General features: G+C 40.6%; 1 protein-coding gene across 1 annotated transcript in view; it reads left to right on the top strand.

The window, feature by feature from the left end:
• The window catches only part of cacnb1 (calcium channel, voltage-dependent, beta 1 subunit), a 67121-nt gene extending 43490 nt beyond the window's left edge, over window positions 1-23631 (top strand). The window contains 11 exon segments of the mRNA XM_051936465.1: window positions 103-239; window positions 2003-2079; window positions 2293-2453; window positions 4918-4944; window positions 4946-4999; window positions 6482-6540; window positions 6631-6740; window positions 13823-13974; window positions 14220-14315; window positions 15587-15772; window positions 17488-23631. Coding sequence (XP_051792425.1) covers window positions 103-239; window positions 2003-2079; window positions 2293-2453; window positions 4918-4944; window positions 4946-4999; window positions 6482-6540; window positions 6631-6740; window positions 13823-13974; window positions 14220-14315; window positions 15587-15772; window positions 17488-18000 — 1572 coding nt within the window. The 3' untranslated portion in view covers window positions 18001-23631.
• Window positions 23632-23859: the final 228 nt, after the last annotated feature.

Genomic DNA, 23859 nt, shown 5'->3' with positions numbered 1-23859 from the left:
GTTAGCCCTTCTTGGTTCAGCCATCTAAAATAAAATTATCCTCTGTCTGGTTTTAGTTTTATAGATGATTGTGTGAGTTGTGCCTTTGTTTTACCTACACAGAAGTACAATAATGAGTGGTGGATTGGTCGGCTGGTTAAAGAAGGCTGTGAAGTGGGCTTCATTCCCAGCCCGGTCAAGCTGGAAAACACACGACTCCAGCAAGAGCAGAGGATGAGGCAGGGTCGGCTCAGCTCAAGGTAACAAACAGCAGAAAAGCAGTGTTGGAGACAGACGAGGAAACACAGAGAGGGAGCCTTATGGCATCTGTACAGACTAAAATTGTTTGTGAACAGGGAAAAGCAGCTGCATTTCTTTGTGAGCAGCACTCAAAAGAGTGGCTTTGTTTAATAAAAGAGAGCAGCCGAGAAGTCTTGATCATGTAATAATGAGATGAACATCTCCTATACTAGTAAACACTAGAAAACACTCAGGGATCATTCAAAATACAAGCAAAAAACAGTCTTCCCATTTATTTTGAAATATGATGAAGGAAGAGTACCCTGGCCTCACCATCTTCTTGATATACAACAGCTCCAGTGAATTGAGTGTGTTCTTGTAGCCCTCTTCTTTATCTTCTCTTGCTCTGCTGGATCAGATCTCCTGGCAAACTCCTCAGTGTTTTCTGATAATAGTAAAAATTCTAGGGGGATTTTTTAATCAATACACTGAGGAGCAACTAGTCCTCTGAGTGTGTTTCTTTAATGAGGTGACAACATGTGCAGATTTAAGGATTCTGGTTGGTGGCTCCAGACCTTTTGGTTCCCTGGTAACAAAAGATGGCTAAAGACTTCTGTGAACCTATTACTAGGAAGAAGGTACTGGGAGGAGTACCCCCTTCACTAGAAGGAGGTAGCTGGCATGGGTTGTTTCTAAACGTATAGGATGAAGCTGAGATGAGGACTCATTTACAAGCTGAAACATGTTTTGGATGAGTGCCTCCTTTACACATGGGCTTGCATGGGGAGAAGTAAATTTTTTACAGGAACAAAGTAATTGATGCTCTATTACTGTTAAAATGTACTGAAAAGAATGCTCATTTACAGGTAGGAAGTTCCCTAGCTGTTAGATAAGGTTAGCAAGAAGTACAGAATATTCTTTGCTGGCAGGTTGTCATTGACATTTCTTTACTGATAAGAGTAACTGGGAGGGAAGAGTCATTTGCAGGTAGAAAGTGTCTACTAAACTTGTAGTAAGGCCCACAAAGATCTTTCACTGTTAGCAAGTTACTGTTGTTCCATTGCTGGCAGAAAAGTACCACGAGGAAGGCTAATTTACATGTGGAAAACTGAAAGGATAAGTGTCTCCTTAACTGTTAGGATGTATGTAGGAGGATGGCTTATTTACAGGGTACAAATTGTTGAAGTAAGCGATTTTTTAACAAGTATGGAAATATAAAGAGAAGTGGATTCTTTGTTGGTAGTGAATCACTTGTACCCCAATGCTCTTAAGAAGAAAATGAGATGAGGGATCCGTTTACAGGCAGAAATCAATTTGGATGAGTGCCTCCTTTTCTAGTAAGAAAGGCCCAGGGGAAAAGGAGAACTTTTACTGGTAGACATTCACTGGTGTTCCATTAACGGGGGTTGGTAATAACAGGCAGGAGTCACTAGGAATAAGTTACTCCTTAACTATTAGGAAGGTCTAGTGAGAAATGGATTCTCTTTTGTAGAGAAACACTGGTGATCCATTACTAGTAAGGAAATTGGGATGAATGACTACTTTACTGGTAAGTTATCAGGAGGAAAGCTTATTTTTGAGTAGAAAGCTCATGGGGTTAGTGTCTCATTTACTAGTAGGTAAACACAAGGAAAAGCACATCTTTAACTAGTAGGTAGTCACTTTACTGGTGAAAAAATATTGATTAGAATAGCACCTTTACTGGCAGCACGTTTCAAGCTCTCCAGTACTGATGAAAAAGTACTAGGAGTAGAGGCTTTACTGATTGTTTCTGTCTTAACAGCAAATCCGGTGGAAACTCCAGCTCCAGTCTGGGTGATGTGGCCATGGGTGCACGCAGACCCACTCCGCCTGCCTCAGGTAAGCGTCACCTTTTTATGGTGCTTCAATTCAAGAGACAACAACTGCAACTGGTCAGTAAGGGCCAGTCTGATGTTTCACATGACTTCCTGCTGTCTTTCACTCCTCATTTCACGTCATGCTTCCACACTGCCTTCTTTCCTGCTCACTTTCTCTTTCCCACGTTTCTTTTCTCTCCTCCTCACCACCCTACCCTCTCTCCCTTTTCCTCAGGTAATGCAGAGCTATCTAATGTCACCTTTGACATAGACGCTCTTGATTTAGATGCTGAGGAGGCAGCAGAGCCCCAAGGTGATCACCGCTCCCCCAAAACCAGTGTTAGCAGTGTCACAACCCCCCAGGCGAACGCCAAGCGCGTGCCCTTCTTTAAGAAGGTAAAGCCGTGTGGTCCAGTAAGAGCTGGTGCTGCTGCGTGCCTCTTCTGCTGTGTGTCTCTGGCACTAACATTGCCCCCCTCCCTTGTCTCTAAGCACTGCTTTTGCTGGTTTGTATGCCTTGGCGGGAGTGAGCTGATTGTGGCCATGGTACATGAATCCAAGTGATGATTTGATTAAAGATAGAATGGGAAGCAGCTTCAGGAAGTCAACTGGCCAATGCTGAAGGATGCTTCATTTGTGTGCCATGCCTCATGAGGCCACCTCACCCCTGTCAATGATTTCGTCTTGACCTGCTAATAACCCTCCTGCTCTGTGTTCTTTGTTTTTTTTTCTTTATTTTATTTTGCGGAATGAAAAGGCGGTCCAGCTAAACAGAAGCAGAAGTCGGTGAGTCTTAGTTTTTTTTATTGCTTGTTTTGTTGTACTGGCAAAGAGGCACTTGCAGAATTACTGTGATTGCTTATATCAGTAACCTCTGACAAAAATGAAAAACTCTCAGTGTGTGGAAGAGATGCATTTAAGAGTTCAGGGTTAGAGTGAGGTTTGAGAAATGTGAACTCTCTGCTGTGCCCCTTCTCATCCTCAGCACTCTAAAAGGCATGATGGCTGACTAGCTCATTTTGACTGGCAGCTGATGACTGTCCTGCACTCTGCCTAACTTTTCCAGTCACAAAAGAGTTTTTGATTTCATTTTGATGTATTACAATGCATTTAATTCCCTCCAAAAAAAAATCCTGTCCTTGCACAATGCAATGAAGAGAAAGCAGAAGACAGGTGCACTAGTGCCACACAAACATGCTGCTTGATGTTTTTACCTTTTTCCATTATATTTCTGACTGCCTTGTTGCAGTATATGCATTCTGTGAAATACAAATAGTTACACCCAGAAGTAGTTCTGTCATTTCATGTAAAGTTAAGAACAGACATATAAATAAGAAAGTATTTCAGTAATATTGAGTCAGGAATGGCATGGCGGTGCAGTGGTTAGCATTGATTGCTCATGGATGCAACAACCTGATTTTGAATCCTGTGTAGAGTCCTTGTCTATGTGGTATCTCCCTGTGTCTTGTGTGGTTTATCATCACACAACTCCAAAGATTTGTTGTTAGTTTAATTTATCCTTTGTAAGTGTAACTGTGTGTGAACATGAAACAACCCTGTGATGGATTGGTGCCACCTGAAAGTCTGGTTTCTGACTTGCACACAGTGCTTCCAGGATAGGCTCTGGCCTCTCTGTGTGACCTTGAATTAGTTTAAGCATCTTTGAAAATGTTATGCTATTTACTGAAGCTAAAAGAGGCCTATGTGAGGTGGTTGTCAGCATTGGGGTATACACCCTCAGTGCAGAATCATGTGTTACGTTACATCCAATCCAATTGCTTTTTAGGGGTATGAAGAATGTTTAAAAGATGCTCTCTCTGCAACAAGGAAGAGCACAGATGTCATGTAGATATTCTGAGGAAACTGTAGCTGTGTATGGTCAAACATTTTCCTGAAAATAACAACAAGCTGGCTGGTCATGAAAGATCATACACTGGTTCAATAAAATTGTCCCCAAGTCAAACTACTCAGCATAGGAAGCCAGGGATCATGAGAAATAGCATGATGTACTATTATGCCCACTGTTCTGGCAGTGCGCCATTTGAAGTTGTTGTCAAGATTGCCCTTTGTTTGAATTGCTTATCAGCCTCAATGGGAAAGAATGACTCATTGCTGATGATGAGCCAATGCCAGGCTGTTGTAGTCTAGGCCACTGGACACCTGTTCAGACCGCTCAGTGCTAATGACTGGTTAATGGCAGATGTTATTAACTCAATGAATGGAGTTCCACTTCTACAAGTCTGCCCATCAGCCAAAGTATTATTCAGCAATCTACAGAGGTGTGCTACTTCCCTAAAGATAGTGGAAAGCCAAAGCATTGCTGATGTTCTAACTTGTCAAATGGCCTGCTCTTCCTCCAGTGGAGTTGCTCCTTTCAGTTTGTTTCTGACGCGTGTGAAAAACTTACTGCAACCATCAACACTGTGCCACTTTCACCTGTGTATAACCAATAGGTGTTGGTCCAGCAGTTCCGTGTAATGTTCTGGTTTATTCATACAACTGACAAACACTTTAGTGATATATTGTATTGATAATGCAAGCTTTCTAGAGTCACTGTGATCAGGTTCAATTGCCATCTGATGAATACCTCTCTATGGGTAGTTAAGAGTATAGCAAACATATGAATGAAATATTTTGCATACGTAGACTTGTTGATCTTTCAAGTCTGTCATGCAGGTTATACCAGTGCTTCTGGCTGCAACTATTTTTGTTATTGTTTGTCTGTGAATGAATCTGAAAAAATGTCTGGGTTCAGATTAGTAGAGGCCTGAAACAGTGAGGAAATTGCAAAGACATCTGCAGAATTCAGTCTGCAAAACTTATTTTCACAGACTTATGCCTGCCTTTCTGCCTCTTGCAGGTGGAGCACATCCCTCCCTATGACGTGGGTACCGTCAATGAGACCCATCATCCTTGTGGGGCCATCTCTAAAGGGCTATGAGGTAACAGGTCCATAAGGAGTGTCTCTGTGACTAGGCCAGGAAGAAGGAGGGCACCTGGGTTACCCTAAAATAGCAAGCTTTCCAGACCTACAAGATGCCACATTTGTTAGCTGGCTCATTGGAATCTTGGGAACAAAGTGGCTGCCTGGTGAGCAGGCAAATGCTATGAGTGATGGCTGGCAGGAAAGTAGATTTTATACCTGGTGTGTTGAGGGAAGGAATATTAATTGGCTGCTTGCTTGGCATTGTGAATGGAGGATGAAGCTGGAAGGCTGGCAGATGGTGGCACTAAATGGACTCATGGTTTTACCATCTTGTTGGGAAGAGACAAATATGCTGGTTTGCATCCTAGTTGTCAGGAAGGTAATTGCTGTGTTTTTGTGCCATAGGGTTAAGTGAGTATTGGTTAACTAGGTGCAATTACATCTTCAGTTTTCAAGAAGCAGCAAACAATACCAAAAGGTGTGAAGAGAACAATGGCATCTAAACAGTAGATGTTTTTTTAGTGAATGAATAGGTTTGCAGACAGTAGTGAGGCAAGAGGGTTGACCAACTTATTAGTGGGAGGGTAGAGTGGCTCTTTGTTTGGAAATGGGATATGACTGGTCTTTATATGGGTATCTGGGAGGAGAAAGGGGTGAAACTGTTGGTTAAAAAATGTAATGTCTATTAGGTAGGATAGCAAGGTTACTATTTAAACTGTCCTAAAGGGTGGGCTATTTAATACTTGTTCAACAGTGGGTAGGTGCATTGACTAAACTTGTGATAGAAATCAAGAGGTTGTAAAGAGTTACAGGTTTCCTGACAAGAGAGTGCACAGGTTGGCAGGAGAAAGGTGAAATATTAATGGAACAATTAATTATTATGTAAGAGGGGGCAGGTTAGATGGTAAACTACAGGACAATGTGGCAGATTGATTGGCTGGGCAAGTTGGTTATAATAAGTGGTGGGAAGAAAGGTGAGACTACTGGAATTTTGTGCAAGAAGACTAACATAGTGCTTGGTCACAGACAGATAGAAACACTAGTTGGTGTGCAAGTGGACAGGACAGTGGAGACTTGGGAAACGCCATGGCTGATAAAGGGGATGATGATATCATTGACAGATATGTTAAAACCTGGCTAATGTTTAATGGCAGATGGTTTTGCTGGAAAATAGGGAGTTGGAAGACAGGGCTAACATCTTTCCTGACAAGTAGCGATGGAATTTTGGTTACCAGAGGATGGAAAATTGGAGAGACTAACCTGCTTGCTGTCAGATATATGCAATTTAAGGAAGAAGGAGGAAACCTAGGTTACCCTAAAATAGCAAGCTCGGCCTAAAGTGATGGAGTAGCTTAATGGTTTGATGTTAAAAAGCAACCCTTACTGATAGCTGTGCTAATAGCAGGAGGATGGATTGTCTGCCTGATTGACAGGTGGGGATGAAGGCCTGATGTTATGGTTGAAATCTCTTCTTAGTATTTGTTCTCCTTTTCTTTAGGTGACTGACATGATGCAGAAAGCCTTATTTGATTTCTTAAAACACAGGTTCGAAGGCAGGTGAGGCTCAGTATGCCATTGCTATTAAGCACAACATACCTGAATTCCTTAGAAATAATTGTCAACATCATGTTTTTTTTTCATTTTTAGAATATCAATCACAAGAGTGACAGCTGACATATCCCTGGCCAAACGTTCTGTGTTGAACAATCCAAGCAAACTGACCATCATCGAGCGGTCCAGTACAAGGTCCAGTCTAGGTAAGCACCATCTGCCTTCAGAAGGTTTATTATTCCTGGCCTCTTGTGGGAAAGATCTCAATACACTTTAGTGGCTCTTATTTCATTAGGTGGGGCCCGTCATTCACAGTGATGACCTTGAGGCCAGCTACAGCAATGCAGCTGGACACACACTCTGTGTAGGTGAGCTGCTTGGAGTAGTAGCGGCATTTCAGGTAGATTTGAAGTTATTGCCTTACCTCTAGGTTAACATGGAGTGACTCTAAACAGCTGACCGGCATGGCTGCTCCCCATAACCCTAGCTTACTGGAATATTAGTGTAGATCAGTGAAGATCTTGACCTGCAGCTTGTCTCTGACCTTCTATAACCTTAGGCTACTTCCATTCAAGATGTTTTATTACAAACATGCAATTCCAAAAATGTGCTAATATTGCAGTAAATGCGCTAAACTTTGTCTCACACAAACAGAATCTGGAAGCTATTAGTATGTAGACTGTCAATATATATAGTTTTCTTGAAGTGTCTCTTGAAAAGATAATTCATTTAAATTTTTTGTCAATACTATTTGTCTATGCATTCTAGCAATTATGATCTTGAAATTGTGTCAGAAAAATGAGAAAACTACTGGTTTTAGCAGCTGGTGCATGTGACTATGTATTTTAAAATGTCAACTTGCAGTCCCAGATAAAGGAAATGTTAGCTGCAATGTGCATGGTACATGTCCTACAGAATCAGTGGCTTCCAGTAAAAAGATGTTGGCCACATTCCAATAAATTATTCAGCCTTCAGGGAAGAGCACCCAACAGGCCAGTCATTCGTCAACACCTCTACTTTTTAGACTAGCCAGGATAACAGTGTGAACAGGGGTATGTCTTGTTAACAAATACGTATAACCTAGCAAAGTATGTGATTTACATGACAAGGAACAAAGCTAGTAGGTAAAGTCAAAAGCAACAATCCAGCAGGCAGGTTTAACCTACTGTATATAATCAAATCATCATAATCATAGTCCACACGGAAAGCAAATAGGGTCTAGATATGAGTGTATTCTTTGACTACAGCAGCCAAGCTGGCATTTGATAGTGGTCATAATTTGTGAATTTCCCATTGGGATTAATAAAGTATCTATCTATCTATCTATCTATCTATCTATCTATCTATCTATCTATCTATCTATCTATCTATCTATCTATCTATCTATCTATCTATCTATCTATCTATCTATCTATCTATCTATCTATCTAATTGGGAGCAATGTGTCAAGCACGTTCATCATGATAATAGGGTGGCCTTCATCAAGTGCAACTTATTAAGCAAGTTCATCCAATATGCTGAGCACTCCTTCTTTCAGTTTTGCCCAAAATGAGGACATAATCTTTTTAAGGATTAACTCACCCAGCTAATTCTAACCAAGACAAATGCATTTCAAGTCAGACAGCGTTCATCAATTTTAATGCACCTGACAAAATTAATACTCCTGAAGAGTTTGAGAAGTTACCCCTAAGTCAGGACTGTCTGATAAAACAAACAACAGAATTCAAAGCAGTTACTTCTTCAGGGCACTGAATGGTCTTTCTGTGTTTGTAACTGACTTGCAGCCATTATTACCATTTTCACTGAATGACTGACTGTCTGATTTTTGGCTTTTTTTTTCTCTTTTCTCATCCCTTTACTCCCATTTACCCAACCCTTCACCTCCTTCCTGCTCCTCCCTCTCTGACTCAGATGTTCTGGGTATGTATCGATCCCTAATATAGAATAGCGTCGCCCCGTGTTACCCTGCATTCTCCATTGAACGTACCCTACCTATCTGCTTGTCTGTCTTCCTGCCTGTCTTTCAATCTCCCTGTATGCCAACCTGCGATGCTGCACCCCGTTGCCTGTTGCTTATTATTAGAAAAGCCCTCAAGAATGGATTTGAGCTGCATGTCAACTTCCACAATGGGCCAGGGTGGCAGTAGTCCTCCCTGTATGAGTGATATTGACAGCCCTAAGAAACGTGCAGCTCCATCTGAGATCCTCTGATGGCTTTGCATGGTGCCAATGCCTGTGTGGTTTATTTAATTTAAAATATTTATAAACTCAACAGAAAACTGCTTGGTTGACCTTCTTATTCCCTGTATCCCAAACATTTGGTAGTAGAGTTAGTCAAGGTGTTTTTTCTTGGTATATTACTAGCACAAATTTAGTACATTTTAGAAGTGTTATGGTTTTATTATTCCTGTGTGTAGCTGGCAAACAGCCTTTCTAAGGGCATGAGCATGGCAAGGTGCACAAATGAATACTTGCTCTGGAACAGCAGGAATGAAGACAATGTCATATTTGGGGCAGTGTTGCCTAATGGCTGAAGAACGTGACTGAAAAGCACAGAGATGCAGGCTCAAATCTCACTTCTAGCTCACTGCATGACACTGAGCAAGTCACTTCACATGCCTGCTCTCCACCAGAGAAGAAAATGCAAATGAATGCAAATGAATCATATTGCTTAAGTACAAAGCTTTGAGATGGTGTTCATCGTGACAGGTGTTATTTTTCGTGATGCATGATTGACCTTTTCTCATCTATTTACTATGATTCCTACTTCTGCTACATTTCTTTCATTCTGAATTTTTGCTCCAAATTGAAAAATAATTAAATGCATGTCTGTTTTGTTATTTCTTTAAGAACTGTTGTCAAGGGTGAGCTGTAACTGATACCTACACAGATCCCATGCTGTTGGTAAAACCTCGGTAAAGGTCTGGTGGATGGATATAAATTCTTGAAGTGATTCCCCGGCCTTATAACTTCATGTTGCAATTTTTTTTAATTTCAAAATTTACATTTTCCTACAATCACTATTTATTCTGTGCTGAGATACAGCTAACTTCACCTAACCCCCAGAATTAGAAACAGTGTCACCAATACGCAACATGTAGAAGAAACAATTTTTAATGTTTCATTGCCAAAATGAATGTGGCTTTAGGCAATTGACACAATGACAAACACAGAGAACATACTTGGGGTTTGGAAAGCAATTGGGAAAAATCTTAAAGGGAGCTCTGACTTTGTGCTCAGGTTTAGCTATTGTTCCTGGAGAACTGGTGCTGTCATTCCTCAGTAAACCAGTATACAGTTATTCATAATGCATTCATCACTCACAGTATGGCTGCTGCCATTCTTCACTAAGGTGACCATCATCATTTCTTACATAACTGGAGGCTGCCACTACTTCCTGTGGTGACTGCAGTTACTCCCTAGTAATTTACAAAACATCAGTGCTAATTGAACACAGTGCAGACATTTCAATGAACTGAACACCACTAACAGTTATTGAAATGTGCATAGTCATACTTGTTCCTCCTTGAGTTGGATGCGCTTACTCCACAATAACCTGAACATACTCATTATTTGATAAGTCTTGTAAGAGGGACTGAACAATAACATTGGGTGCTATCATTTGACACTAGATTGTACAGTATATTACCATTTGTCACTGAATGAGACACAGTCATCACTCAATGAGGAGAGGCCACACATATGATGAACCTGGCACAAGTTGCTCCATAAGCTTATCTGCCAGAGCTGGCAAGAAACATTTTCAAAGCCCAACCAACACCCTCATATATCCTTACCAGGCATAGGATAATGCACTTAATTCACATGCTATACATACTGCTATACAAGCTTTGCAATACAGCATAAATCTGAAAATAATAAATAAATAAATGCTATTGTTTTGGGGGAAAAATTAAAACATGAAAAAGATTAGCTGTAAAACAATAAAACACAACATAGGTATTAAAAACAATAGTAATGCATAATCTGAAACTTAATGCAAAATGAGAGTCAGCTTTATTGCTTCTCCTGCACGCTTCTCTAAATACCTTGTCTGTTTCACACTATTCTACAAGGTTATAGGGGCCTACTCTTTCACACTAGAAACACGTGATGTGAATTTAGGAGACTTTTAGCAAACATTGTGACTGACACCTTAAATAGATTCCAGAAATTAGGAAAATTTTACAAAATTACACAATCAGTATATATAGAATATGACTAACATATAAAATGTGTTTTCATTAACACTTACAACATATAAAATAGTGCACTAATAATGATAATAATCCTCAAACTGCCATAGCATAGGAGACACAAAAGTGGCAAAGGAAAATTAAATGATAAACACAGCAACAGGACTACAAATGTAGGATTTGTTTGCATTGCTAAATACTGATTTGATTCCAAGTTTAAGCATTTCTCAGATGGGCCTAACCATCCTCTGTTGTTCACCACCATTAATGACTTGTGATACTGAGGATATTCCTCATAGTTGCTCCTGGCATGCTAGAAAAGTACTCTCACTGGAAAAACTGACACTGTTCATTGATTGGATGGTGATTCTGCATTCTCTGCATACGTTAGCAAGCATATAATAAACATGAATCATAGGTAAAAGTTTAAAGACAATCATTGCACTACAATTTTCTGATTATACAGTATTAAGATAGTCAGTTTAATTCAAGGGTTTAAATATAATCTATATTATGATAGTTTATGGGGCTGCATGATTAACATATAATTGTGCTGTCACTACCATTGTGAGCTACCTGATGGACTGGTGGATTAAATAGTGAGTTACCCTATCAGTACTCATTTATACTGCCATTCAACATATATTTTTAATCATGTAACATAGATTCAATCTTTTTAGAGAAAACCTGCCAAAAACAGCTTAATTAAGTACTTTCTGCAATGTCATGCATCAAACACATATTTTTCTTGCAAATAGATTCTGCAGTGATGATTCCACTTAAAACATCTTTGAGCACTTGCTATCATGTGTTGATCATTATGAAGTCAGTATGTAGCTGTTTGTTTTTTTAGGTTGTGTCTGTCTGATTAATTTATTTTTATTAATTTTGCATATTCACAGGCGGAGTGGTGGCTCTGAGGCTAGGGATCTGCACTGGCAATCGGAAGGTTTCCGGTTCGAATCTCGTAAATGCCAAAAGGGACTCTGCTCTGTTGGGCCCTTGAGCAAGGCCCTTAACCTGCAATTGCTGAGCGCTTTGAGTAGTGAGAAAAGCACTATATAAATGCAAAGAATTATTATTATTATTATATTTAGGAGAGATATCGGTACACAGCCATATCAGATTTGAATCACTTGTAAAATTAGTTTAAACAATCAAAGAAGGAAATTACGTATGAGCCAAAAAATACACCTGAGATACTTTTAACTGCAGTATGAATGTTGCCTGAGTAGGCACTAGGAACATATACAGTCAAACAAGGCCAGTGTGGTTTTTCAACTCATTTTTACAATTGCAACCTTTTTCTAGCAATGGTCCAGGATTGCTGTCCTGTAGATGTTATCTATTCTGATATGTAAAAATCAATACCATGTGCCAATATGTGGCTTTGAAATGCAGTTTCATGATTTTGATTCTTGGACATTAGCAGTGTAACAACTTGTTGCAACGTGCATTATGCAAAATTTAAATCTTTTAAAATGAAAATGTTTCTCACAATTTTAAAGGTACTATATAAATAAGGCACTTGTGTATATGTAACTCTTAAATTTCGTATTTATATTTTTGCCTCACTTCACAGGCAGGCCCTGTTACTACCACTCTGTGGTGAGATGGACATATGCATTCCATGCTTGCCAACCTAGGAACAGCCAATAATGTGTCTGTGAGGGCAGTGATAGTTCACTTATACAGGGCACTTCTATTTTTCACTATGCTGGACGCAGTCATTGCTTATCAAATGGCACGCAGTTACTTTTTGCTGAAATGGGCCCAGTCCTTTGATGAACTTTTAACCAACTGCTCAGTAAGCTGAGTAAAGCTCCATCAATTTTGCCCATGTTCAATGATTTAGATGCGCCCCCTCCTTATTGAGCAGGATACAGTCATTGACGAACCTAGGGAGCTGTGATTGTTCACTAACCCCGGGCCCTATTATTCAGCTATAGACTGGATACAGTCCTTACGTTCCAAAACTCACAGTTACTGTTCTCTGAAATGGTTACAGTGATTGTTTAATGAGCCCATTGGCAGTAACAGCGTAATAAAACTGAACTCTGTCTTTCTTTTTAGAGCCTGATACAGTCACTGCTTAGTCCATGTTTATTGAACAAGTGGATAGTGATTAACCACTAAACCTTGATACTGTTGTTCCTCACTCATTGCTCCTTGATTCGTTTATTGCCATTACTCACTGAGCTCACGGATGCATTCAAGGTGGAGGTGGGATTACATCAGGGATCGGCTCTGAGCCCTTTCTTATTTGCAATGGTGATGGACAGGTTGACATTGATCAGAAAGCAGAAGACAGAGCTGGAGGTAGCAGAGTTAAAGATGCTAAGATTTGCATTGGGTGTGACAAGGATGGACAGGATTAGAAATGAGGACATTAGAGGGTCAGCTCAGGTTGGACGGTTGGGAGACAAAGTCAGAGAGGCGAGATTGCGCTGGTTTGGATATGTGCAGAGGAGAGATGAGGGGTATATTGGGAGAAGGATGTGAAAGATAGAGCTGCCAGGTAAGAGGAAAAGAGAAAGGCCTAAGAGAAGGTTTATGGATGTGGTGAGAGAGGACATACAGGTGATGGGTGTAACAGAACAAGATGCAGAGGACAGAAAGATATGGAAGAAGATGATCCACTGTGGCGACCCCTAATGGGAGCAGCCGAAAGAAGAAGAATAAGAAGACACACTGAGCTTATCCAAATCATTTTCACTATTCTGGATATAGCCATTCCACCATCAATTGGGCACAGTCATTGTTCACTGAACCCTGAGCCAGCATGTGACCATAGTAACATCCTTCAGTGTGGCCACAGCCCTGGAAAACTACCAGTTTAATTTTAGAGAAAGTACCAGCCAAAAGACCTACATGGTAGATGTGCACAAGTCTCTGCCTGTTTAACATGATCCTGTATGCGAGTATCTACACAAGTCATTGTCTGGTACTGAGGAAGACATTTTATGTGTAACAATGCACATTCCAGACGTTATTAGAAATTGGGCTGGAAAAGTGTCGAGCCAAGTGTGATACCCCTTTGAATCTTTCTTGCCTCAAATGTCTCAGTTTTGTGTTTCTTTATTCTCCCACAGCTGAGGTGCAGAGCGAGATTGAGCGCATCTTTGAGCTAGCCCGGACTCTGCAGCTTGTAGCCTTGGATGCAGACACTATCAACCACCCATCTCAACTAAATAAGACATCCCTGGCACCAATCATTGTTTACATAAAAATTGCCTCTCCTAAGGTAACAAAGCATGGCTAATGTCAGTCTGTCATCTGATTTGTACCCTTTTCTTAGGGATCTGCTCCTTGACTTTTTTTTAAGTGGAGTTTATTGAGCATGGATAGCAGTGGGCTACCAATGTCATAACCCTGCAATATTTTTATCTTAAGTTTGACATTTACAGTATTATCTTTAGCCTTATTCTTTTGGCATCTGGAGCATCAAACCTTCTATTAATTCTCATGCCATCTCCTTGGCCTGCACAGGTGTTGCAGAGGCTGATCAAGTCCAGAGGCAAGTCTCAAGCCAAACACCTCAATGTGCAGATGGTAGCAGCAGACAAGCTGGCACAATGCCCACCGGTGAGTTAATGACGTATTAGAAATTAATGAACCTTTGCTATAAGGTCTATTCATACCCAACTAGCAAGATACCCGTGCTTCACAGTGGAGAAGTAGTGTGTTAAAGTAGTTATGAAAAAGAAAAGGAAACATTTTAAAAATAACGTAACATGATTGTCAATGTAATTGTCATAGGCTTATTTTTAGTATTGAGAGTGAATTTGATGATTGTAAAGAGTTTAATTTATGATTGTAAATGTTGTGTATGAGAAATGCACATTTTTAGGCAGGGAGCCAACCATGTGGTAGGTGTGCAGACAGCGGCCGTGTGGTAAAAGGAAGGGGGATCGGGAATGGCCCTTGTGTGTCTCTGACGTGAAATAAATTGTCTGTTAATGGAAATAAGGAATGAAACCGCCAAAAGGAGAGGTCAGTTCCAAAAGTTCCTTATGGCATAATGGTGAGAACTGCCAAAAAGAAGATGTTATTTTCAAAGTTCGTTCGTTCGTTACGGGGCATGGCACAAATAAAACATACTTAATGTTTGTAAGTACAGTGTAAAGGATGAACATGGGAAATTTGGGCTTTCTACTGTTATTGGAAGTCGCAGAAATAGTGAGGAGGGGGTTTCCCCTAAAGGAATGAAACCGCCAAAAGGAGAGGTCAGTTCTGAAAGTTCCTTACGGCATAATGGTGAGAACTGCCAAAAAGAAAACGTTATTTTGGAAAGTTCGTTACGGTGCACAGTGCGAAATGAAATATACTTAATGTTTGTAAGTACAGTGTAAAAGATGAGCATGTGAAGTTTGGGCTTCCTATGTATATTGGAAGTTGCAGAAATAGTGAGGCGGGGTTTCCCCTATCTATATATACAGTTTAGGGGGTACACCCATTTCCCCCCCTTGGGTGTTGCAATATGACATGAAACATACCTAACTTTTGTAAGTACACTGCAAGGAATGAGCACACGAAATTTCAGCTTCCCATTTATATGGAAAGTGGGAGAATTAGTGATGAGTCAGTGAAGGCTTTGCCTTTTATATGTATAGATACATGGAGAAATGTATAAAAAGCCCAATGCTGTTCCACATGTCAATTGCTGTTTCTCACTAGGCACTTCAAGAGATGTGTGAGAAATTAGCTCATAGTGACCATAGCACACATAGAACACAGCTACTCATAGTCTTTGCACTTTCTGTTGGCTTCTCAGTGCCAAACAATTTCCAACATTTCAGACCTCTCCTATCTGTCAGATCATGTTGTCAGCTGTTTTACCCTCCCTTTTTCTGCAGGAGTTATTTGACATTATCCTTGATGAGAACCAGCTGGAGGATGCCTGTGAACACCTGGCAGACTACCTGGAGGCATACTGGAAGGCCACTCACCCCCCAAGCAGCAATCCTCCAAATCCACTGTTGAATCGCACCATGGCCACGGCAGCCTTAGCCTCCAGCCCAGCGCCCGTCTCAAACCTGCAGGTACAGGTGCTGACCTCATTGCGCAGAAACCTTGGCCTGTGGGGACCTCACAGTGAGCTCCAAGAGGAGGAGATGGTGAGAGGCAACCGTCCACAGGAGGAGGAGGAGGAACATTCAGTCTAGAATCTTTAGAGCCCATGAAGCTGCAGTGCATCTTGCAGTCATGTCTTCTGCACTGCACAAACACAGGCTGATCCAAAGTTTGTTCTACTTAATTGCGCAACTAATGTTTAAAAAAAATGAAAAAAACAAACAAAACAAAAAAAAAACTTGCAGGGCATACAGGTTGGCTGTGCAATTAATGTAAGCTGCCATGCAGCCCTGGCAGAAGGCAAAGTCATTTTTTTCAGTATATGCCAGGTGCCTCAATACACTGAGCAACAGTTGTGTACCCCAACTTTTGCTTAAAAGTGAAGACTTCAAAGTGGCACAGGGACAGATACATAACTGTATCCTCAACAGTCCATACAACCAGAGGGACAGCGCTGCTATTCACCAGGGACAGTGCAGGACACAGCCAAGTTTACTTAACATCTCTCTGCTCCCCAGTGCTGCCACCCTTTATCTCTAGGTACAATGCATGCCCACAGTTAGCTGAAACAACAGGACACGAGCACTGCTGGGCACCACATACTGTGGACATCAACAGCACTCAAGCAAGCCTGTTCTCAGAGACATCAAGTCTGGATAACTGTGGACACCCCGTTTCTGGCTGATTAGGCAGAAGAAAAATTAGTCAAAAACAAAAGCTTCCTGATAGTCTAGTTATGTCACTTTCTTAATCTAAACCCCAGGGAATCCCAGCTGAGGCCTGTCCTGTTCTTTCCTTCCTTTTCACTCGCAATAAGTCTTGTTTGCTATTATTTGCTGTGACTGACCACATGGGGTAGTCCTGTCCTGTGATGGAGCTTTACCTCCATTCAGGTTACAGGACCCCATGCAGTATCCTGCTAGACACTTTGTGTTCAGCCACATTTTAACCTGAGCCTTGATTGTCTCACACGTGTCTGCTTATGTTAATCATCTTTTCACTTGACCCAAAGTTTAGTTGCACCATGCACTTAATGTGATGCGCAGTGGATTGGACTGTCACTCTAACAATTGGCTATCTGCTGTCAAGATATTACTCACAGCACCACTTCTTTACTTTTGATGAAAGCTTACTCTGTAGAGACATGAGCCTGGATGCTCTTCCTGGTGGTCCAAGAGATCACCTTTGTGAAGATGTTTGGTACATCCTACTAGCCTGTCTTAAAAAGGCAAAGCTAGGTGGATCCAGCTGGTAAGCCTGCATGGATAGTCTAGGCTGGGTGGTTCTGTCTTTCGGAGTGAACTTGTCTGATGAGCCTGCCTGCATGTCTGTCTTGGTAATCTTAATCTCATAGCCCAAAAGGATCCTTGTAGGGGGTAATTTTGCAAAAATTCTAATGAGTTGTTGTAGGTTTGCCATGAAGTCATGCATGTTTGTCAGCTCTGTTGTTTCTTCCTTGGTACTGTGAATGATGACCTGCCTGCTGGAGGCCCTGCTGTGAGGTTCTCCTAGGTGACCCAAACAGCAGATACTCCCTGATGATTGTGCCTACATTTGAGTGCTTCAACCTAAACATTTTATGTGTTCTTTTTTATTTCCCTTGTTAATCACTTGCATGGCGTGAACACTCACCTACATCTGCCTGGGTTTGCTGTTTTCTGGCTGCTGTTACTAACCCTGCCAGGGCCAGTATTTGGTGCACGGGGAGCAGAAGCGAGATGGCCCACTTTCAGACCGGACCGGACTACATGAGTACCAGACTGACCCAGAGAAGCAGCCCTACCTCCGTTCTGTGAGAGCGCCAGGCAGAGGAACTAGTAGAGGTCTTTCCAGACAAGACACCTTTGATTCTGAAACTCAAGGTAGCCGAGATTCAGCCTACACAGAGGCAGGGGATTCCTGCATGGACATTGAAACTGATCCGTATGAGGAACCAGAGCCCTATGGCAGCGGCCCATATCGAAGTGGACAGCACCGTCATCAACTACATGTTCACAAACAGCGTCAGGCATCCTGGGAGGATGAAGGAGCTGAACCAGAGCAGGAAAATCTTAACAGAACCTCACATCAGAGCCAGCAACGACAACAGTCCAGGTCCAAAGCCCGGGATCGGTACTGCCAGAGTCAGGAGCCAATGCTCAATCGCAACAAGAATGAAAGTGTGGAAGACTGGGGACATGATGTTTACATCCGTTAAGCACTTTCATGCAGGGAAGGAGCTGGAGATTAATGACAAATGGTTTGCTGAGATGAAATGCTTTCCAAATTCCCAATTTAACCTTAATACTCATCCTGCCTTGCACTTGGACACAGATACAAATAGCCTTGAAGCAAATAGGGTTATTTTTATGCAGCTTCAGGTCATCCTTAGTTATGTCCAAGGCAAAACTCAGCAGAATAAGACAGCAAAAAAAAAACAAAGGAAAATCTATAAAGGATATGCCTCTTGACCAGCTGTCTGTCTAATCTTGACTTTCGTTGGGATCAGGTACCCACTGACAGTCACCTGCCATCTAATAAGCCTTTAAATATCTAGAATCAACCCTGGACAAAACCATGGAAACTGGTCACGTGACCAAGCTATATCATTATGAGAATCTGCACCCTGGTTTGTTGGATTTGTTAAATGGGTGAAATTCTTGTAAACTGTTCCTCTTGCACGTGGACATGGTGCATTACTTATGTACATTAACTTATTCCCTGATTTGCGACAAAAACAAAGAATGTGTTGCAAAGCAAAATCAGTTTTGTCAAGACATGCTCACAATCTGGGTCTGCTCTTGTCAGCTGGTAACATACAAAAGCAAAAGCACCCATGTGAGGGACAGTGCTGTTTACTCTTGCATCCTCAAATTCCTGACATTGAAAAAACTGCCAACACTTTGGTTTCCGGTACTTCCATTTTGTCACCAGAGGCCGGAGGAGCTTTTGTGCCACGAACACAAAATAGCAGTACATTGCCTTTAGGACTTCTCTAATGAGCTGGCACCAGCCTCGTATTCACTGCCGTTTGGAGATCTGGACCTGCTCCTTAAAGCTCCCTTCTTGCACTCTGTACAAGCTTACCTAGCCACTCCTTTCGTAGGCTCCTCTGCTCCTGTGAGCAATGTTCAGGGATGTCAAAGCCCAGAAACTGCCTACACATATCAGTCAGACCATTCTGGTCCTTTCCGGATAGATCTGGATGCTGCAACAAGCTCACATCATTTTCAATAGTACTTCAACCCTGGGTCAGTGATAGCTGTCCAGTGTGACATCATGCTTGTCTTCGTATCTTTTCAACTAAATTTCTGGTGCCTGATTGTAGCAAGTTTTTAATTCTTTACAACTTTTCTTACTGAGTTAACATGTAAGCGTACAACCAGCTGCTTTTAAACCTGACAGCTACTTCTGGCTGGATTCTAAAGTCGCTGTGGCTTCAACAGCAATGTGCAAGCGGGCATTCAGCATGACATGGAGTGACTTTCTATGGAGCCCCCTTGTGGCAGCCTCACAGTGCCTCATTCCAATATGGAGTTAAACACTGCCAGCGACAGCAGAGAGAGGAGGAGTAAAGGAAGACTTTTTTTTCTTTTTTTGCTTTTTGCAAAAGGCTACCCTTATGCTGCTCTTTAAGCCGGACCTTGAAAGAAGTCACCTTTGTAATCCACCAAATGACCCAATATTGTTTTATACTACAACTGCTCTTTGCATGAAAGGAATGTAAATTAATGTCTAGCTCCTCTAATATCAACCCCACCACCCCCCAATTTTACAAGATGTGTACTTCGGCTGTCAAGGGGTGGGTGGTGATAAATCAGAAAAGTTTGATTTGATGGGCATGGGACTGATGTCACAGGGCAACGGCTTTCAGTCTTGATTTATGCCCAAGTAAAAGCTCTAATTCATTCTAACCAATGTCTTAAACACAGGCCAATTTGTGTTATTGTTTCTGTATCCTCATGCATCTGCCACTTTAATTAAGCAGAACTAATATATTGAATTTAAATACAAGGGGCAGAGATAAAGAAAGATGCTTAGCAAAACTCACTATCAAGAGCCATGGTCCTAAACTGTAAATAATGAATGAAAGTTCAAAATGAAAGGGAGAAACCAGACTCAGAATCCCACATTGTTCCCAGGTTATCTCCTATAGGTTGAAATCCTAAATCTTTTAATTCAACTCTTTCCCTTTTTAACAAAATACACACATGAAGCTGATCCTTAAACAAGACAAGATACTGTAATGACACACCATTATGAGTAACCATTTGCCTAGCAGCTAGCAATTGCTACAACAACAAAGACATGGTTGATGTCATTATTGCAAAGTGCCAAAGTAACATAAACACATAAACAACCAATATTGACTGTTAAAACAAATGCTGAGAAAATAATAATTGTATCATAACAATAGGGCTAATTATGCCTGAAACTTGACAAGTGTTTATTGGCTGATGTCCTAATACTCTCAATCTGTTAAGTGAAGGATACTAATTGCAGGAAATTAAGCTATAGATGAGTATTGCTGTCATTGTTTAACAGAAATTCATCCCAATCCTTTTTCATTTGATACCTTGTTTTTCCTTTTACTTGACATGATTTTACCCCATCAAGAAGTTTTAAAGTTGTGCCTTCAAACTAACAAATTCTATAAAGCTAGTCAGAGTCATCCTATAAGTAATTTTGGTCAATTTTAAGATTTAAATCCTGTACATTTCCCATTTATAAATGTTTGTTTTAAAAGTTGCACTTTTAAGCATTATCTTACAATTGGCAGATACAAAATGGGCTAACTATGAAACATGCAAATGAGCAGTCAGTTTTATAAATACTTTTAAAACATTTTTAGCAAAAAAGGACAGAAAAATTCTAACAACCAACTAGAGGAGTGCTAACCTTCATGAACCACACATTGTTGGGTGTCTCTAACACCACATTAAGCGCCGATTAAATCAAGCATTCAAATAATGGCATAAATTGGCCTCTGCTCAAGAAGGTGGTATTAATAAAAAAAAGCTAGAGCCAAGCCTGAACACTAACAGTTCCTGTTTCATCTCCCTGTAAATTATTAGTGTCATAGCCATATTTAAGGATAAAGCTTTCCTGTACACTTACTGGGTATACCCATTGATTATTACCAGAAAGCTGATCCAGCTGCCTTGGGACACCTTTTCTGTAAACGGCATGTCTTGAGAAAGCCTGCATGGTGCACTTGTAACACAGGGTTCCTTTACTCAGGTCCTTAAAAGCATGGTAGAAAATGAAGAAGTCTTGCTGAAGTGCACTCAGGTTGTCCTGCATATGTACAGAAAAACACCAAGGCCATGTGCTTAAATATTAAAACAGCTCACACCTCCCCAGTAACCAGCGACACTCACAAAAGCAAAATGTAGAAGGACACGGTCTATAGGAAAATTTCCTTGAATGTAGAGAATGGCAGACATGCAAGATAGCCTTGAGATTATGGGAGGCTCTTGCAGCAGGCTGGGAGTGTCTGCTACCACCAACGGCCTTTCAAGACCCTATAGCTGCCTTCTTGCATAGTTATCTGTATGTGGACCTGAAGGGGGAGTAGAGTGTTTCTAAATTTGGTGCCTTTCCCTGGAAAGCCGTGCACATGGCGTGGTGAGTTTGTTGTACCCACATTACAAATGCACATCTGCAGCATTCTGACAGGGTGGTATATTATGTTATGTTAGGTTGAAACAAACACTCAAAGCCCTGTCTTGGACTGGGGCAGTTCCGAGTCTTAGCATGTTTGCCCTCCATCAGAGAGCAGGGTAATTCTTTACTTTTGAGGGAAAGCTTGGCTAAAGCAGTTGAACTGACTCAGAAAAACACCCAGAGTTTCTGAAAGCACCATTACCAATTTAAGTCAATGCAATACAAAGCCCAAACTTTATCTTGCTGGAAAACCCCTGACTATTTAAACTGGCCTCAGGTTCCTTAGATCTTTGAAAAAACAACAGGGTTCATGTCAGTGACATGGATTCATGTAATACTAAATGATTAAAAAATTAGGAACCCAGACTTATGGTTCTTTGTGATCTTTGATCATACTGTAATTTAGAAAATGCAGGCCCTCAGATGAAACAGTACACTAGTTTCATCTGTTGGCACAAACAACTCATTAGTAAATTAGTCAGGGACAATTTGGGCTCTCAGTGTTAGCACTCTCTACAGAGACAATACGTTCTTGCACTAAATCACATTTTTAAGGCTGTCCGTCTGACATTAGTTTAGATACCCCCAAGCCTGTTCTGAAAATGTTAAGCTAATTTGGCTTTTGCATGCATGCTAATCAAAAAGGACTGAACAGATGTCCCTAAATTTTGTAAGCCTCCAATAAGGTGATTATAATCCATGATATTCTTGGGACAAACCTTACAATTCTGCCATATCTATACTGCCCTGTCCTGGAAAGTTTGCTATTAAAGTTCATCACTTTGGTGCCAATTATTACCATTACTTTTATTTTTGCTGAAGTTGGTTCTGAACTATTTGGTTGCAAAATATATTTGCTTTTGTGGGGCAAGGTCAAAATGATATTGTTAAGGGAGGGCAGCAATTCTGTATAATGTGTATTAGTAGTCTTTTATCTGATGCACCTGATTGAAGCTGTAACGGTAGCTTATTAATAGCTTTTTTATTTAACTTTTTTAAATCTTTTATACTAAAGGAACGGACTTGAATGGACATTCTGTAAATCATGCCAAGCTCTCTTCTGTTTCAAGCTAAAGAGGTTTTGGCCTTGTCCCCAAACAAAGTGCCAGCGTCAGATTGCCCACTGATAAGTCCTTACCCCAGGGTTGTCATGCTAATTTCCTGGAGGGCTGCAGTGTCATTTGCTTTTCATTTTCCTCTTCTTCTGTATGTATGTACAGTTATGCTCTGTCTGATAAATGGTCACATTTTACAAGGCTGTGCTGTAATCACAAGGGTAACTAAACAAATAATAATTTTTAAATAAATAGATAAATAGGTGAATCAATTTAATGATTCAACTGGAATGAAAACCAGAAATTGCTACAGCACTTGAGGACGGCAATTTGACACCTCTGCTTTACACTCAGAAGAGTACCGAACCCCAGCATGGAGCTGGATGCTGCTTCAGAAACCCTCTGATCAATGTTTTACAAGCCCAGTGGCTATGTAATTAATTAGTTAATCAAAAGTAGCAAGTGTCATGCACTATTACGCATGCATACACACACGCACACATATACAAATATACCTTAAATTCACACTCACAAACACATAAAACTATATAAATATATATATATATATATATATAAATGAATATATATGTATACACAATTTAAATATATAGATATATATATATATGGTACATGCAGTGTACACCCATTAGATGTAAATAACACACACAGAAAGAGAGACAGACTGAAAGTATTTTGAAGGTTATGCTAATGACAATTTAGTACTGTGGGTTACTTGACAGAATACTGTGTGTGTACTATGTGTGCTACAAAACCAAGAACACTGCAGGGCACAAGATTGAAACTGCCCATACCGTTGTTCTACCACCAACAATATGTCACCCTGTTGCACTCTGCTGCCAACAATTCACTGGTGCTGCTGGACATTTTGATCATTGCTGCAAAATGCTGTTTTTCTGTCTCTATTCCTATGTGTGTTACTGAAATCCAAAGTGTGTATATATGTATGTATATAAAATTATTACTTACAGGATTTATTTAATGTGAAAAAGCAAACTTTTGGGATGCCATTTTTGTTTTCTTTGGGAATGTTTAAAATGTGCTTAAATGTTTGTATTATACTGATAAAATTATTGAAATGGTGAATGTATTAAAGCTGGTAGCTGCTATGTTGTGACTATGAGAAATGCATGTTTTCAGTGTGTCTCATGCAAGGAGAGGCATTCACGGCAGGGAAGGACTTCTTTAGTCTGTTTCCCGGTCAACTTCTGGGTGCTTTACCCACAACTCACTTCTCTTATCAGAACTAACACATGTCACTCTGGTGGCTCTGTCTCTCTCTCTATTGCACATTTAAATTTGCACTAACAACTCATTTAAAAAACAAGTAAAAAACA

This window comes from Erpetoichthys calabaricus, chromosome 14 (genome assembly GCF_900747795.2).
Source record: "Erpetoichthys calabaricus chromosome 14, fErpCal1.3, whole genome shotgun sequence".
Lineage (NCBI taxonomy): Eukaryota > Metazoa > Chordata > Cladistia > Polypteriformes > Polypteridae > Erpetoichthys > Erpetoichthys calabaricus.
The sequence above is the reverse complement of the archived record's forward strand: the minus strand, read 5'-3'. Positions and strand labels throughout refer to the sequence as shown.